Here is an 18,549-nt window from a genome sequence, read left to right on the forward strand (position 1 = left end):
TCAGTTATCTCTCTGTCTTACCTTTTTCAGTCAGTTTTTCCACTTCCACTCCCTTGTTTACATTTTCACAAGCACATGCAGAGAGGGAGAGAGAGGGGGAGAGAGAGAGAGAGAGAGAGAGAGAGATGGTGTAGAACTTGCTGTGTTAACATAATGGAAACAAAGCTCAGGTGAAGTGAGTGTTAGATTTAGTTTAGTTGAATGCGTAATCAAAAAGGAATTTAGATTTTTTTCTTTTTTTATCCAGCTTGTCATGTCACTGGAATCTTAGCGCTTGTCATGGTGTGAGTCTGAGAGTCACAGAGTTTACTGGAGGCCACTACAGGCATCATTCCCCACATATTCACAGTAAAGTCCTCTGTCCTATAATCCCCTTATTTTTCTTCGCGAATTGTTCTAGAAGTTATTGAAGACTAGAGCAGAACATACGTGTTGTTGAACAACACTCACTGTTATTGTAGTGTGCATAGAAACCATGAAACTGATATAACGATGCATTAATGAATAAACACGTTGTTCTGTCTGGGTTCTTGTGGTGCAGCAGGTATAGCTGCTGCCTCATAGCTCCAGAGTCCCCAGTTTGAACCTGAGCTCCATTTACTCTTTGTACTCTCTGTGAGTTTCACATGTTCTCCCTGTGTCCAGGTTTCCTCTAAATTCCTCATTTCCTTCTGTCACAGCAAATATGCTGAGGCGGATGTCAGCTCATGAACAGTTTAAAATACAAGGCATCCTCAAAGTAGGTAGACAGGCAAAGGTCACGTAATTAGGATATCAATGGTAAGGCAATGGTACAGATAAAGTGTGCAAAACAGGGTCAATCCAGGTAAACATGCACATTGACAAAAGGAAGGAGAAAGGAGTGTATGATTCACATTCAACTGGTTGTGACTAAAAGTGTCTTAAACGTGAGCAGTGATCAAATGTCTGATGACTGTCTGGAAACATGGCTGCCATGTGTGTAGGCCACAATGCATATTGGGAAATCTCAGTGGACCTGACACCTCTCACCTCTTAAATATGATGAAAGTTTAAGTATATTTAAGCAGATTTGGCAAATAAGGATGGCTTGTTGATTTCTTTCTGCTTTTCCGCAGTCTAGCTAAAGTTCCATTCCATTAGGTTCAGTTCAGTTTTATTTGTATTGTGCTTTAAACAATGGACAGAGATTTACAGAAATTTACAGAGATTTGAGGAACCAGACTTGAGAGGATCCAGACTCAAAAGGGAGCCTTCCTCATCTGGGTGAAGCTGGATAATGTTCTGGTTAATCATTTTCTTTCTATAACTTTGGAATTAAAGGTAAATAAAGATAAATTATGTAAAAGGGAAAATCATTCTACTTTTAACACAAAGTCAATCTTGCTATCAGAAGTTCACTGATCAAGAGTTAAGTTCAAAATTGTTTAAGGCAATTGCAGTCCAAAGCCACCGTCTCTTTTTTTTCTGTGTTTCCATCCACAGAAATCTCATGTGTTGTTTGGCAACACAAATTCCTTTTTTGCAGGATATAGTGTAATCACTGATGTAATGCATGACTGACGTCAACTAGCTTATCCTCGAAAATGGTTTGATGAATTTTGGTCTCGATTTTGACTTTCTTGTGGACTTGAACTTGACATGACATTGACCTTCTTAAGACTCAGTCTTGACATGCTGTTCGCTAGTACTGGTCTTGGTCTTGTCTTGACTATAGCCCTAAAGTATCATTGAGTTGTACTGCTGCCCCCCACTTTACCTCCCACTGATCCCCAAAACTCCTCATTCTGTTGCTACATATCACACAGTTTACGCATCCATTTTAAAGAGATGGCTTAATGAGAATAACCAGAAATGGGTGGTATAACACTTACAGTCACATACGGCCTATTTAGCTATAGCTCACACTATTTATTGCATGATGTTGGACATTTTAAGGGTTTCTCATTGAAACTGTCAGCATATGTGAATCAATAACTAGACCAGGCCGGAGCCGGTTCTGGGAAAATCTTCATTGTTTATGAACCATAAAGCCTCTGCACAAACCATCAGTTATGGAAATCTGTTACTTACAGACCCACTGGTGCAAGGATTGTATTCATTCTTAAACATCCAATAGGTCAAGGAGGTGTGCCAAACTGGCCCCTGTTCAACTTCCATCTTGAGGTCATGAAGAAAAACAATAGTTATTGGTCTGAGATCAACAGTGATTAAGGATGTGCGGTGGTAGAGAAGGCCAGTTCTCACAGTGTTGTGTAGTAATACAGAAGAAATAACCTGAAGACGTCTTCAGTTCAAATAACCCAGATCTGATCAAATAAATAATAAAAAAAAGTGCTGATTGAACAAACCTCTATCTCACAGCCTTATGATTCTATTTTGTTTCTGCTTTGTCAATTTAATTGTGTAATTGTGTTACAATCTCATTTATGTGTGATAGTTGGCAAGCTGGGGGCACGGTGGCTTAGTGGTTAGCACGTTTGCCTCACACCTCCAGGGTTGGGGTTCGATTCCCGCCTCCGCCTTGTGTGTGTGGAGTTTGCATGTTCTCCCCGTGCCTCGGGGGTTTCCTCCGGGTACTCCGGTTTCCTCCCCCGGTCCAAAGACATGCATGGTAGGTTGATTGGCATCCCTGGTAAATTGTCCCTAGTGTGTGAGTGCGTGAGTGAATGAGAGTGTGTGTGTGCCCTGTGATGGGTTGGCACTCCGTCCAGGGTGTATCCTGCCTTGATGCCCGATGACGCCTGAGATAGGCACAGGCTCCCCGTGACCCGAGGTAGTTCGGATAAGCGGTAGAAGATGAATGAATGAATGAATGAGTTGGCAAGCTGTGCCATGAAGTCAGCCTCAAGCTCTAACACAACACAAGCAACTGTAGTATATTTTTAGAATACATAAATTAATATTTAGTTTATGGTATGTTGGTAAAATAGTATTCAGAAAACAGTTTTTTAGGAGACTTCACAAAACCGTTAAAATAAGCACCACTAATACAATATATTCATTGATTTTATAAATAATCCCGCTTATATTTCCTCATTCGTGATGAGCGGTGTTGTGTTGTTCCAGGTTTGGATTTTGGTTTTAATTGGACAGTTTGGGTTTGGTTTTAAAAAAACACAAAGACTTGAGTAGGTTTTAGGTATTTTTAGCTTCTTGCATTGAACATGTGACCCTTTTATCTGGCAAGCTTCTTTTTTTTAGTTGTAAGGCTTTATGTAATATAGTAATCATGTACTGTATATATACTGAATACTGAAGTACTATTGGTGCTGTGGAAAGAAAGTTGATTTAAACTGCTTCAGTAATTTGGGCTTTCTTACATTTCCAGTTCATTTGACTGAACCCTAGCTATCCCAGAAATAAACATATGTGTGCCACCTCATATTTATACCCTAGATTATATGTATTTAAATATGGACATAAATAATGTAAGCACAGTTGTACTATATTATGAATGACTATTTTGAATAATTGCATGTAATGTAGTGACCACAAAACAGCATGCTAGCCTAGTGGTTAAGGTGTTGGACCACTGATTTGAAGGTTGTATGTTCAGGTCTACCAAGCTGTTGGTTCTGGGCCCCTGAGCAAGGCCCTTAAGCCCTAAGTTGCTCAGTTTCTATTGCGAGATAAATTGTTAGTCTCTCTGGAATAAGGTCCCTCCCAAATGCCATAAATGTAATCCTTTTTTGGCCATTTTTATGAGAGGTGCCAGTAATTCTGAAGAACACTGTAGTTAACTGTGTGTGTTTATTGTTCTATTGAACCGCAACACACCGCATTCCTTCAGCCTACATCTCAGAAAATGATTGACCTTTCTTTACTTTGGTCACGCGTTCCTGGTGCACTCAGAATGTTCCTGTGTGTTATTCCTCTCTCTGTCTGTAGTTAATACAAAAACCCACCAGCTCCTGTTCATCAGTAGCACTACTTCTCTTCTGCTCGTTTTCTTTTGCTTTAGCGTTCACCTCTCATCTTTAACAGATTGTTCTTATGTCGTTTATAGAGGGGAAACGTTTACAGGCAGGTCAGGGTCAGAGTTTCCTTCACTCCCTTTAGCGAAGATCAGAGCAGAAATGTCAAGGACTTTTCTCCCACTGAACAGATAGAAGAAGCAAAGAAGAAGGTTTCAAAGAAGCAACTGCAGCAAGTGAAGTTGAAAGGGAGAAAAGCCAGCTGATTCCAGAGGTTATACAAATGGAGTCTGGCAAGAGACAGCAGTTGGGAGGAAACAGTAAAAGATTTTAAGAGAACTGCAAACATCTGTGTTAAAAGAACAAGACGTATCTATCCGGCTGCCCTGTTTCTGGTTAGAGTCTCATCACTTAGAAGCCACTCGCTGCTCCTGAGGATGATTCATACAGACAGCTTAAAGATGCATGAGATTGCTGTCGATGGCACTTAGAAACCATTTAGATGGCTTTGGACTGCAGTTATTGTGATCAGTTTTGGACTCATCTTCATCAGAAAACTGTATAACTTCAACAAGATCAACTTTATGTTAAAAAAGCTACACATTTGCATTTTTTGACCATATAGTACACAGTTATAGAAGGAAAAAGGATTTATATTCGTGTTATCACCCAGATGGGAATGGCTTTAAGGAATAAAGGATAAATTTAAAATGTACAGTTTATATTCTGAATTTATATCTGTTTGTAAAGCTGCTTCGTGACAATATTTATTGTTGAACGTGCCATACAAACAACATGGACTGGAACTCTATATGTATTGCTGTAGATACTTCCTTGATTGTGGACTAACTACCACTGTTAAATCTGCACAGGAATGGCGGGCAAAAAGCAGCCAATTTTCTACATGACAGAACAGCTCAGTATAGAAGTGTGAATGTATGTGTGTATGTGTGTGTGTGTGTGTGTGTGTGTGTGTGTGTGCACACTGGGGAAGGGGTTCAGAAGAGGTGCCAAACTCCTGATGCCTGTCGAGACCTGCTTCTTAGTGCCTATAAAGTCCTCAAGCACATAAAAGGTAAAACAAAGTCACTACTAAACCCATCTAAGCCCACACCCTTCCCATCTCACTGTGTGTGTGTGTGTGTGTGTGTGTGTGTGTGTGTTGTGTGTGGCTTTTTAATAACAGTGTACACAGCCATTGCAATGTGACCTGCCTTATCTCCATGCATTCTTAGCAAGGTGACAGGCTTACACCTTATATCCAGACACATATCTGTCTAAAAGCCTAATCTGGGACTGTGTGTACATTAGATACTGTATATTTTACACTTCCTCTTGAGGTGGGGACGAGACAGAGGACCACTACACTCGTTTTAGATGCTGTATATTGGGAGCTGCATTTCCTTAAATAACGATACATGATATAATGTTGTGACTTGCCCTTGTCTTTATACGTTATAAAAAATATTTATTGACATATACTGCAAGTGGGGGGCACGGTGGCTTAGTGGTTAGCACGTTCGCCTCACACCTCCAGGGTCGGGGTTCGATTCCTGCCTCCACCTTGTGTGTGTGGAGTTTGCATGTTCTCCCCGTGCCTCGGGGGTTTCCTCCGGGTACTCCGGTTTTCTCCCCCGGTCCAAAGACATGCATGGTAGGTTGATTGGCATCTCTGGAAAATTGTCCGTAGTGTGTGAGTGTGTGAGTGAATGAGAGTGTGTGTGTGCCCTGCGATGGGTTGGCACTCTGTCCAGGGTGTATCCTGCCTTGATGCCCGATGACGCCTGAGATAGGCACAGGCTCCCCGTGACCCGAGGTAGTTTGGATAAGCGGTAGAAAATGAATGAATGAATATACTGCAAGTGTATACATGGTTACTATAATCATTTTGAAGATGTATTTACCAATTTGTTTACAGTCTCAAATCTTAATAATAATAATAATTTTGTATGCATTTAAATCAGAAGGTTGAGGGCTAGTTACTGAGAAGACTTGTGTGGTGTCAACTGTAAAGTTCCATTCACACAAGAGAACAATCGTTTAAACCATGATTGACAGCAACCGTCGGCGACTAGATGTGGCTGTGTCTAGTGACGCAGCAACGTGGAGAAAAGTTGAACTTGCAAATATGGAGCTACATTGGTACAGTGACTACCAATGGGAGTGAAACTGTTTTGTGTGAAATTCCCACACAATTCCCATCTGGCACTAACAATTACTCCATGGTTAAAGTCACAGAGATCATACTTTTCTCTATCCCGATGTTCATTGTGAACATTAACTGAAGCTCATCACCTGTAGCCGCATGATTTTCTGCATTGTGCTGCAGCCACATGATCGGCTGATGAGATGAAATTTTCAAGATTGTATTGTATTGTTTTCAAGATCAAGATTGTAACATATTCATGATTCTTTTAATTTGTTTTGCTCACCTCAGACAGACCCCAGTCCATATCCTGAGTCAAGAAATCGAACAGTTCAGGAATCCGTTTAAGACGGGCTACAATTTGGCACAAATCCAAGCACATTTCCGTAAATTTCGGGTAACATGAGGCTTAATCATTAAGATGCACCAGTGTAACATGGACTCCAAATGCATTTCAATTCAGGGTAATATTAGAATAGTCAAGTCTTCTGTGTGGAGACAACAGCTTCTTTTCAGTTCTGGGCAAAATGACAACTGCGATTTGGGAAATCGATGTGTCATCCTCATTCCCCACACACACCACTATGAATAGAACCTCAGAACAAATAGGGACATTCAATACAGCTGATTATAACAGCTGACAAAAAGTATTAATGATGAATAATGTGCAGACTGTGACAAAATTAGCTGAGACAAACTTCTCAAAGTGACCGTGACAGAAAATTCAGAAAATACTATTGCTGACTTTATTATGCTATTTTTATAACTATGGCATTTTCTCCATTTGTTCTGTTTTTTTCTCTCGGTTGTTCTTTCTGCCCTGGCATCTGTCCCTCACAAGTTCTCCCTGCATAACTCTAACTATAACAATAGCCTCCTCAGTTATTTAAAGCTTGCGAAAGAGGTGAAAAAGAGCTAGAGAGAATGCATGCCACTTTAATGAGAGAGTAAATGTTTGTTTTTGCCTGGTCAACATGAATTCTAGGCTGAGCCTTTCTTCTGGCTCTTTATACTCTCAATGGCCCATTGGCAATGACATGAGAGGGGAGGGGAAGGTGAAAGACAGGGTAAATACCTTCACATCCTCCTTTTACCCTGAAGCAGCTTGTTTTTAGTGATTTATTTACCCCCACCTTGAACGGGACATCGTTTTCAGATTTGGGCTTGTGAGGTGAGAGAGGAGTCTGAGAGCTATATGGCCACCAACAGCTTGGAAACAAACGCCTGGATTGATGTCAGTTAACCGTAAACCTCCATGCTACATGTAGCGTATTTTACAGCTCCTCATTTTACGTCACTGACAGAAGACATTCATCTGCCTTGTAGTACAGTGTGATCAAGCTTCGACTCAGTGGCGATCTGATTATTTCAGTCATTATTAAAGAGTCTTTTACAAGAGGGACTGTAAAAGGACATATTGTCAAAGGAATTCATGTGGAGATGCGCATGGATGAATTTTCTTCAGAGAAAGCTTTTCCATGCTCGATTTATGAGAGAGGCATAAGTCAGTGTTCCACATATGCAGGATACAGAGAGAAAGATTTTGCTGGTATTAGCGAAATTGCTAGCAAGGGTGTATATTTTTTTAACTACTACGAGTGAAGACACATACGCAGTTCATTTCTATAAGAGCTGTACTTAAGATTCTTTCTGTGTGGAGTTTCACATGTGTTCAGGTTTGATTGCTCTCGTGCTTCCACTTTCCTCACTCTGTCAAAAAAAAACATGCAGCAAGGCCAATTGATTAAGCTAAATTATTGATAGGTGTGTGAATGTGTGTGTGTGGGATGAATTCTCCTGCCTTGTGCTTATTGTTAGCAGGACTGTCTTTGGATCCATTGACAGTTTTACTGCAAAACATCCAAGGTTCCCAGTCCTGACTTAGGGCACATGGAGAAGGACCCGCTGGACAGGGTGTCAAACCCTTTACGGACCACATTCATGCACGCACACACATACTCACACACAACAGACAATTTAAGCATGCTAATGGACCTACGACACATGCTTGACCACTAAGACCACCATTAAGCATTCACCCTCAGTATTAATTCATGTTGTGTAAGGTTGATCAGCACATGGTGACAACTGTAGAGGGATCTTGCTACTAGAGCTACATGCAGAACAATCAGAGCTCCTCAATATCCTCATGTATCTTATTCTATATTCTTATTCTTATGTGCATGTGGATTTCAGAAACAGGTTTCAGTAGAGTTCAAATCTAGAGACTCGGCTGGTTTTGGCAAAACATTAGCATTGTGTTTCTTTAAGCACTTAAAGTACAGTGAGCTGCAAATGAAGCCTCATTCACTGCAACAGTAGAAAGCAACTGCTTTATTTTATTTTACACTCTAGTTAATATTCACTGGTTTAGAAATACGTGTGTGTGTGTGTGTGTGTGTGTGTGTCTTCCTCTTGGTGTTTTTATCTCCATGTTTCTCATCTAATGAGAGCTGATCCCTGGCCTGTCTGTGTTACTTCCCTTCGGTGTCTGAAACATTATCTCAGAGTCTCTCGTCCACTCCTCCGTCGCTTTTATCTATTTAGCTTCAGCTCTCGATTGGGTTGTAATGAACTCCTCAACTCTCACAGTAATAAATGCTTGCTTGGAGTTTTATATTTCACCCAGAAGAGGCTAGAGGACACAAAGTCAAAACCTTTACACAAGCACACTTTAAGTGTGTGTATGTTTGTTAAAAAGCAGATGGGAAAGACTTAAGACACCCAGTGCAGAGATATCTAACTAGCAGGGTCTGGAAAGCATCTGGTGCCTAGAAGGCAGCCGCTGATCTTTCCCATGAGACATGCAGCAGAAGGGGAGTGGAGACAGGAGAGGACTACTGGCCATAGACACAGAGAGTGATGGAGGAGAAAAGAAAAATGTTAGGTCAGAAACACACTGAAGGATAAGAAATATACCAGTTCAGGTGATGGGGACATTTTAACACATGGTGCTAATTTTAACCCTCCTGTTCAAACCTCCACACACTCACTCTGACCTAAAGGGTGATGACCAACCGATCAGTAGTCCAACACCTTAACCATAGCTTATGAGTTTGAATCCCCAGTCCTCCAAGCTGCCACTGCTTGGCCCCTGAGCAGGGCCCTTAACCTTCAACTGCACAGTTGTATAAAAAATAAAAAATAAAGTATCTAAGTCACTTTGCATAAGGGCGTCTGCTAAATTCCAGAAATGTAGTGTAAAGGAAGCAGAAGGTCTGGTTCCCGACTATTTGCACAGCATTTCCAATTAACTTTACTGACCTTGGTGCAGTTTCCAAATAAATAGAAATAGGATTTGACACTCATACAGAACAAATTTAAACTCTAGTATTGTTTTCCCTCTTTTCACTTGTTGATGTAGAACTTGAGAAGAGGGTTTGGCTCTCAGAGAGGATTGCGTGTAGAAACTCTTTAGGAAAGACCCAAAGAAAATCCTCGAGTGTTGAGAAATCATGAATGGACCGCTAAAGCTGAACGTACTTGCTAGATAAGTAGAACTTTGGCTCCACTAATCTCCAGGGGACCGGGATTCCTGGAGCCCTTTGATAATGTGGTTTTAAAGACGGGGAGGAGTGGGGACATTACAAGCAATACAGGTGTGAACAGATGACCCTCCCGCACCCCTCAGGCCAACACACACATACCTGAGCTGCCAGCCCCCTTTAAAGTACAGCTTTCAGCTCTCTCAGGAAACGGAGCATGACTTTACATGTCACCACTGACAGTCCCCATACCTGAGAACTGACAGCTTGTGTTTTTTTTTCACACAATCTAGATGAAGAAAACATGAGGTAACCATTCAGTCTTTTCTTCTCACATCGGGTCAGTAAAAGCATGCCGAAAGGCCTGCTAGCATTTTTGATGGAAATACCTCAGCTCTAATCCTTAACAGATCCAAAATGCAGACGGCTTTGTTTTTGCTTGTTTGTTTTGTTTCTGAATGGGTTACTTCTCAATAAGTTTATTTGCCTCTAAGTGCCTCCTATTTCACATTTTCCCTAAATGCAGCAGCGGTCCAGGAGATTGAACTATTTACTTTTATATCCTGTAGGCATCTTTAAACAGCACTAAGGCTTGTGTAATTTCATCATTTCATTCAGTGCGTAATTGCAAAACACATACTGCCCTAATAATTAGACTCAGTGGTGTAAATAACACATCTGTAGGTTTATTCCTTTATTTATGGATTGAGAAAAGTGAAAGATTAGGAGTGGAATGTGTAAGTCTTGTCGACTTTGGAGTTGTATGTATGTGGCATCAGTCTTTAGTCTAAAAGACTGCTTCATTTATAACTTTAGCTCATGCAGGATGTAAAGGAGAGATATGGACAGATAAGAAGCAAAGGGGGAAGAGTATTTAGGTAAAAGTGTTTGCGCTTTATCCTGCTAAGTGTCTGAAACATCAGACTATCAAGACTGTGAATCAAGACTAGCTCCACTCCCATAAGTGACGTTGTGTTACAGAGTGTCACTATTGTGCTCCATACCTCAATGCAGTGATGCGTCAAACTCCACACATATACATGGAAAATGATGCTACAATATATTTATGATGTGAAGCGGTATAGACAGCTGCAGCATCTTCTCCCGTTTCTGCGGAAATCCCTCTTGCCCTCACATTCCACTGAAGCATTAGTGAATCGGATGAAGATTGACTCCCAACATTCCTTGCACTTGCGACCGTGATATACACTCTGTGTGTGTGTTTGAGTGTGTGTGTGTCCATTGCACAGTGGAGCATAAGGATAGACCGAGACAGGAAAGGATTCACAGAGGGGAAGATAAGTAATGATGGGGGTGTTTTACCCTCCTGAAACATCTGCAGGTCTAAAGCTGTGTTCAGACTTGCTTGTGTGTGTCTGCGGTGTAATCTTAGTTTCTTGTAGTGTCATCAGACAGAAAAAAGAAGAGGGAAGCCAGGTAGCCAAATCAGGTCTCAGAAAGCTAGTATTTGAAGTAGTCTAATGACGTTATCAGCCCTCATTCACGTTATCACGTCTGCATGTCATTCTGTATAGTTAAGGACTGTTCTGTGTCTCTCTCGCCTGCGCCACTGCCCCCATTGCTATAGTTACTCAGGTGCAGGCTGCTTGTCCCACTGGCTGCATTCTCAATTCAGTGCCCCGAGTGCTGTACTTGCTGATATGTGTTACCATGGTAACCTCAGGAATGCAGAAAGCCAACAGAGGAATGTGTAATCATTAAGCTCTGGGGTGGGGAGACTTTTGTTGAATGCCAACAAATTGGCTTCAGGTCACGCTGAACTCAAAAAGAGCTCAAGAGCTGAATATTCGATTCAATTCTCTAGGTGCTCTGATGTATATTGTGTGATTTGTTTACAAGTGTAATAATTATTTGAGTGTTATAAAGGGTTGGAGGTTTGATTCCCTTCTCTGCCGTGTGTGTGCTTTCGGGGTCTCCTGCAGGTACTATACAGTAGTTTCCTTCTCTAATCTAATCACATGCACTGTAGGCAGATTGGCATCTCTAAATTGTCTTTAGTGTGTGTGCGCAATTGGGGGGCACGGTGTCTTAGTGGTTAGCACGTTTGCCTCACACCTCCAGGGTTGGGGGTTCGAGTCCCGCCTCTGCCTTGTGTGTGTGGAGTTTGCATGTTCTCCTCATGCCTCGGGGGTTTCCTCCGGGTACTCCGGTTTCCTCCCCAGTCCAAAGGTCCAAAATTTCGAGGCACACCTGATTTTTTGGAAAACTCCACTTAATCCTGTATTGTTTGCTTTGATCACCAGAATTCTTTAAACACTAGTCGATTAAACAAACTGTTGTAGAAAGTACAACAGTTGTAATAATGTAAACATTATTTACATTTACATTATTTACCATCCAGTGTCACCCAAATGAGGATGAGGTTCCCTTCTGAGTTTGGTTCCTTTTAACGTTTCATCCTCGTATCATCTCAGGCAGTTTTTCTTTGCCACTAACACCTCAGTCTTGCTCATTAGGGATAAATGTTAGAGATAAATAGTTACTTAATTTTAAACTTCTGCAAAGCAAAAAATGTTATTATTTTGTTACTGGTGGTTTACATGAAGTTTGTTTATGTGATTAACTTATATAATAATGCTACGTTATTAGGAAGCTTGTTAGTAATGAGTAGACATTAAAGTCTATTTAGGTTACTTTAAAATCTGCACAGACATTTTTATCAACCTTCTTGGTATTTAAACCTCTTCTCTTTACCTCACCAGTGTCTTTATCAACATTGCTTTTTAGGCTGTTTGCTTTTTCAGGTCCTCAGTGGACTTGACACTTATTCGATTCACACATGTGAAATTATGAGCAAAGAAGTAGCAGGAATTTTTGGGGGGTTTAGTGTGAAAAGGCTTAAGAGGTCACAAGCATGTCATCACCACTAAGGAAAAAGGAAATAATTGGCTGTTGCCCGAAGCTGTCTGGAGGAAGATGAATTTGAGGGAAGATTATATTAAGCATGCTTTTGTAGATTGGATTAATTCCAGTGCTTTTGTATAGGATACATGATCAGACCTATGTATGAGTTTAGTCCAGTTGTAATTTATCACTTGAAAGCTTATAACGTGGATTTGAGTTATAAAGCCCAGCAGCACCATTAGAATTTGAAAACCATATGCTTTAGGTTATACAGGATGAATTGTGTCTCGTGTAAAGGTCCTCATGAAGACATGTGCTGGCATGTCCAGTCTATGAGCATTGATGCTTCTCATGAGAACATAATCCAGTTTTAAGGGAGTGTAAGGGAGATTGGAGCAGGGATGCATCCTGGGATGTGTATATCAGGTGCTTCTTCTGATCCATTTCTGCTGATGAGAAAGTGTAGTAACACACAGAAGAGTGGAGAGTTTCTGGCTTACAGCACGCATTAATATTTCACCTCAAGTGTGTACAATATGTGTACACTATCAGTACAATATAATCTAATGCAGCTAGAAATGTGGGACGAGCATCAAGCATGGTGATAATTCAGAAATGTTTACTTTATAATGTCAGAAAACTGCATTCCAAGGGTTCTTGTTCAGTTCAATTCAATTTTATTTGTATAGCACATTTAATAATAGAGATTGTCTCAAAGCAGCTTTATAGAACATAGTAAAAATATAGTACAAAAAAGTTTATTATATAAAAATTCAAGATTAATATTAGACTTATATTTAAATGTTTGTAGTTGTCCCCAATGAACAAGCCTGAGGTGACTGAGGCGACTTTGGCAAGGAAAAAGTCCCTTAGATGGAAGAGGAAGAAACCTTGAGAGGAACCAGATTCAAAACGGAACCTCATCCTCAGTTGGGTGACACTGAAGGGTGTGATTATAAATCATTATAAACACCAGAGATTGTTATTATGAGTAATGTCCTTTCTACAGACATATAAAGTCCGACCATTGTGTATTGATTCGGAGGTTGTTGTCCTCAAAGACCACATGTAGTTGGCATCTTTTCTTTGAATGCCTGAATCATCATAAAGTGGAAGCCAACTGGAGCTGGTACATCTCTAGATGCCTCGGGATCCTTGCAGGGTTGGGCACTTCTCACTTATATCCTTGTGTAATTATGTTATTATGTTACATTTCTTCCCGGGGTTGTGGTTAGTAATTTTGTCTGATTTAGACACATCATACTAGGTTTTTTTTCTGTTCTTTGATTCAGTCATCCTGGAAGAACATGTGTCGGATATACTGAGCTCACTGTATGGTGAACAGGATTACACTAATAGTCTCAGTGGGATCATAGCATGATGTCGTGTTTTGTGCAAACATGCTGACTGAAACTTGATCAGAGTTCAGAGCGCAACCTTCCACCTGTAACTGTGTACTTTATATTCTATTAAAAATGGATATTTGTAAACTGACGCAAGTACATTAGATTAACAAACTTTACAGAAGTTAGCTTCACCAGGACTGCACACGCTATATGACATGGCTGTGATATGTGATAGATTACATGTGCATTTTTTCTTGTCTCCAACAGCTCTTCCATGTGGCTTATGTGCTCATCAAGTTTGCTAACTCTCCAAGACCTGATCTATGGGTCCTGGAGCGCTCAGTCGACTTTGGGAAGACGTACCAACCGTGGCAGTTCTTTGCCTGTGAGTACATTATTCACATACATCTCATGTGGAATGCATCTCTGTACAGGGGCAGGGTTGAATATCTTTAATCTTCATTTCAATGGTGAAATTGGGCTGTTTGAAATTAGCAGCAAATTTGGCACCGAGGTATGATGAAATAAAGCAATTGAGAGATTAGTTAAAATCTCAAGGCGATACCAAGCGTTTGATTGCTTAGACGAGAAGAATAGGTGAAAGATTTCAGGATCCAGATGTGCAAAGCGGACAGAGAAATATCCCAGAAGACTTGTAATCACAAAGATGGCTTCAGCAAGTTATGCTTTAGATGATTTATTACAAAGTTTTAAATTATGAAAAGAGGAAATGATCATGAGATCATCGGATGTCCTGAGAGAAATCAGGTCTCAGCTAGTCAGATACAGTGCACACAAAGTAGATTTAGTATCCCTGTGTCAAATATACAGATCTTGTACAAGACATTGGAAACCAAAGCATCAACGTAAAAAATCTTGACAAAGAAACATACAGAAACGTAAAAAGAAGTCCTAACAATAAAAGGCGTCTTTGCCGTTGCACACTGTTTTTTCGTGTGGCATCTTTGCACATGCTGTCTTGCACATTCACTTAATTGCTGTTTTTCACACCACATTTCAATGCTTCATTGAACTGCTGCTACTACAAAATTATATTTGTTTACTAGAACCCTCTTTGTTCAGATTCCTATATTTTTGTGCAACGTACTCCATAATTTACAGTATGCACACTGGTCTGTGCTATTTGTCCTTAATATTTTGTATTGTCGGATTGCACTGTCTTTTCCTCTTGCACAGTTTGCACTAGGTTGCACACAGTGCACTTTATGTGGCTAGGACCACATAAAGTGTTGTTTGTGCTGTTTTATGTAGCTCTGTGTTTTATATAGCTGTTTGTTCTATATAACACCATGGTCCCGGAGAAACGTTGTCTCATTCCACTATGTACAGAATTTACAGAAGGATGTAACAAAATATATGGCTATTACTATAAACAGTAATTTACAGATGTGTATGTATTATGAATGTAATATACAGGTGAATATATATGTGCTATGAACATAATATACAGATAAATATGTACTATGAACATGATATACACTATCCACTGCACACCATCTGAATATGGTGTCAAGGTCGTAGGGAGGAGAGAACAGAGAGGGAACTTTCACCTAAAACATCTTATCACAAATATTTTATAATGTTTCATATAAACTGGGACCATGGCATTCTAATCAAATTAAGCAAAAGGTTGTAAATCTGATGCCGTAGAACATTGCAGGAACATTTTACCACATTAAACCAACATTAAACATTTAAAACATTTTACCAACATTAAACTTAAACTCTTTTGAATGCTTACTGAATGCCTTAATAACAATGTTTGTTTCCTGGAACCGTCTATCAATAGAAAAGCTCCATTGTTGGGAAACCGTACATTATAAAGGAGATATTATTTGGGTAAGGGACTATATTTGGTATTGAAAGAGTAGTGTGCTTATGGCTGGTATGAGTGCATCTGCACAGCAGCAATACTTTTAAACAGCACATATTATTTAATTAGACGCCTGAACAAATGATCCACCTTTTATGAAGACAGATACAGAGAACAGCTCATTTCTTTATTTCTATATAGCAGCACCAACAAAGCAGCAGTATCTCAAAACCCATTCATGACATCTAGTGTTATGAGAATGAGAGCGGATTTTAGTTTCCTTGTACTGGGAAGGTCAAGTGCAAGACTACAGTGAAGAATATTGAGAAAAGTTGGAGTCATGTGGATATTTGGTATTTTAACACTTTTCTTAGTATATTTCTTAACTGTGTTCTCCATGATATCAAAACCTATGTGTTGTGTCACTAATGACATTGTACACAAACATTTATCAGTGCTACTGTTACTGGCAAATTATCATTCGAGTGTTTTGTGTGCTCTTGATTCACAGCTTCCAAGAGGGATTGTATTGAGCGATTTGGCCAAAAAACCATCGAGCGTATCAACCATGACAATGATGTCATCTGCACAACAGAATACTCTCGTATTGTCCCTCTGGAGAATGGAGAGGTAAAGATTCAGACCCAAGAATCTAATTACAGTTTTTAAGTGTGATATCAATCTGGAAAAATCTACATAATTTCAGTCTCCCTTGCAGTTACTGATAGAGTTTGTATGTGTCATGTTAGTGTTCTTTCTAAGTACTAGGCCATTAAGATCATTTGGAGTAAATAGTAGATGATGAATTGTGGCCTGGGGACAAATATTTCAAGATATTTCCGAAAAATGTCAAGTCCATTTGTTTTCACCTGCTGTGTGTGTCCTCTACAGATTGTGGTGTCTCTGGTTAACGGGCGTCCTGGAGCCATGAACTTTTCCTACTCGCCTGTGCTGAGGGATTTCACCAAAGCTACCAACATCCGCCTGCGTTTCCTGCGCACCAATACACTGCTAGGCCACCTGATGGGAAAAGCACTGAGAGACCCTACTGTCACCCGCCGGGTACGATTTAAACAATCAAGTAAACATTCACCACGGAAAATAAACATAAAGAAGAAACAGCAAATTTGTTTATCAGTATTTACAAAAGCCCGAAGTGATAAGAAAAAAGGTATTCAGATGAACCTGCACACAGAACTGAAGGACACTGCTTTTATCTGCCAAGGGAACAATATGGCAAAAACAAACTTAGCAATAATACTGAAACATTGAATACTAACATGGTCTGCTGGTTGAGTAAGAAAAAATCCACGACCAAATAAAAACATTAGCGAGAAATATCCTGTGTTTTACTTTGACTTCTTTTATTCATGAAATTCTTTTCTTTGCACTAATTTTTCCTCCGTATCATTGCAGTATTATTATAGCATTAAAGACATCAGCATTGGAGGGAGGTGTGTGTGCAACGGCCATGCTGAAGCTTGCAACGCTGTTGACCCCAATGACCCTTACAAGTAAGAACAAAAAAATTTGATCTGTTTCTAAATTTCTAAATGTTCTCATATACAACTCTTATATTTTCATTTCAACATTTCATTTTAACATAACCGTCTGTTAAATTCCAAATGATATACTTTTTTGTTTTTGGAACTTTTTAACTTATTTCCAGCTTTATCTTTCTTATTAATTCAGGCTTAGAAGCTCAAAGTTACAACATAAGATATCAGATGTGTGCTTGTTAAAGATATTCATCTTCTGGGGCTAGAAACATATCTTACACATGGCAAAGATGATTACACACAGATATTATAATCCTGTTCTTCTACATGTGCATTGTCATTTATTACCTCAGCCTGTCAATATGCATGCAGGTTTGTCAACAGGTTAATATTTATGCTTATGTTGTGGCGTGTACAATAGTTATCCTAAGAGGAATAATTGTGCATGTGTATCAGTTTCATCTCTACTCTTACTATACTCATGGCTGGGAGTCATGGCTGGTTAATGCAGGCGTGTTCATGCCTATAGAGTATATGAAGTCATACACTAACAGACTCACATGTATATACAGGACTTCAATAATTACACCGCATTCTCCTCCAGGGTGAGCTAGCTTTAGGGTGCGTGTGCACACACACACACACACACACACTTTTTCTTGTGAAATAAAATAAATCATGGATTTTCCAGTCAGATGTTGCAAATGTCGACAGTCACTGCATTTTTTTTCTAGTCATGTTCTCACTTTATGGTGCTCTTTGATCGTGCAAATAAATATGCTGTGCTGGACCAAGTGCTATTTTATACGCATCCAGAATAAAACCACATTGTTAAAGTCGACCCGATTGTAGTGATAAATGTGATCATTACAATTCGTGCAGTAATTATCAAGTAGCAGTATTCAAGTAGCAATAAAATTAATTGCTATTCATATATCCTTTTGTACTTTTTGAAATTTTTAAATAACGTGTTTTTTGACGTCTAGCTTTAGACAGCACAGCAGGTCTCACTCAGGTCCCAGGAGATTATCGAATCAGTTAAGCTGTGATAATTTGCTGATTATTTGAATCAGCTGTGTTCTAGGAGGGAAAGAGGTGCCTCACACCTCCAGGGTTGGGGGTTCGATTCCCGCTTCTGCCTTGTGTGTGTGGAGTTTGCATGTTCTCCCCGTGCCTCGGGGGTTTCCTCCGGGTACTCCGGTTTCCTCCCCGGTCCAAAGACATGCATGGTAGGTTGATTGGCATCTCTGGAAAATTGTCTGTAGTGTGTGATTGCATGAGTGAATGAGAGTGTGTGTGCCCTGTGATGGGTTGGCACTCCGTCCAGGGTGTATCCTGCCTTGATGCCCGATGACGCCTGAGATGACGCCACAGGCTCCCCGTGACCCGAGAAGTTCGGATAAGCGGTAGAAAATGAGTGAGTGAGTGAGAGTGTTTATTCAGCCACATTTGAGGGCTCTCCAAGGATTCATCATAGA

The 18,549-nt window shown here is 40.1% G+C and overlaps 1 protein-coding gene across 2 annotated transcripts in view; it reads left to right on the forward strand.

Annotated features, from left to right (window-relative positions):
• lama5 (laminin, alpha 5) overlaps positions 1-18,549 on the forward strand; it is a 73,785-nt gene that overhangs the window by 8,694 nt on the left and 46,542 nt on the right. For both annotated transcript variants that reach the window (XM_060894467.1, XM_060894468.1), the window contains exons 3-6: positions 14,006-14,123; positions 16,084-16,202; positions 16,464-16,634; positions 16,989-17,086. In XM_060894467.1, coding sequence (XP_060750450.1) covers positions 14,006-14,123; positions 16,084-16,202; positions 16,464-16,634; positions 16,989-17,086 — 506 coding nt within the window. The remainder of the gene's footprint in view (positions 1-14,005; positions 14,124-16,083; positions 16,203-16,463; positions 16,635-16,988; positions 17,087-18,549) is intronic.

This window comes from Tachysurus vachellii, chromosome 19, assembly GCF_030014155.1.
Source record: "Tachysurus vachellii isolate PV-2020 chromosome 19, HZAU_Pvac_v1, whole genome shotgun sequence".
Classification (NCBI taxonomy): domain Eukaryota; kingdom Metazoa; phylum Chordata; class Actinopteri; order Siluriformes; family Bagridae; genus Tachysurus; species Tachysurus vachellii.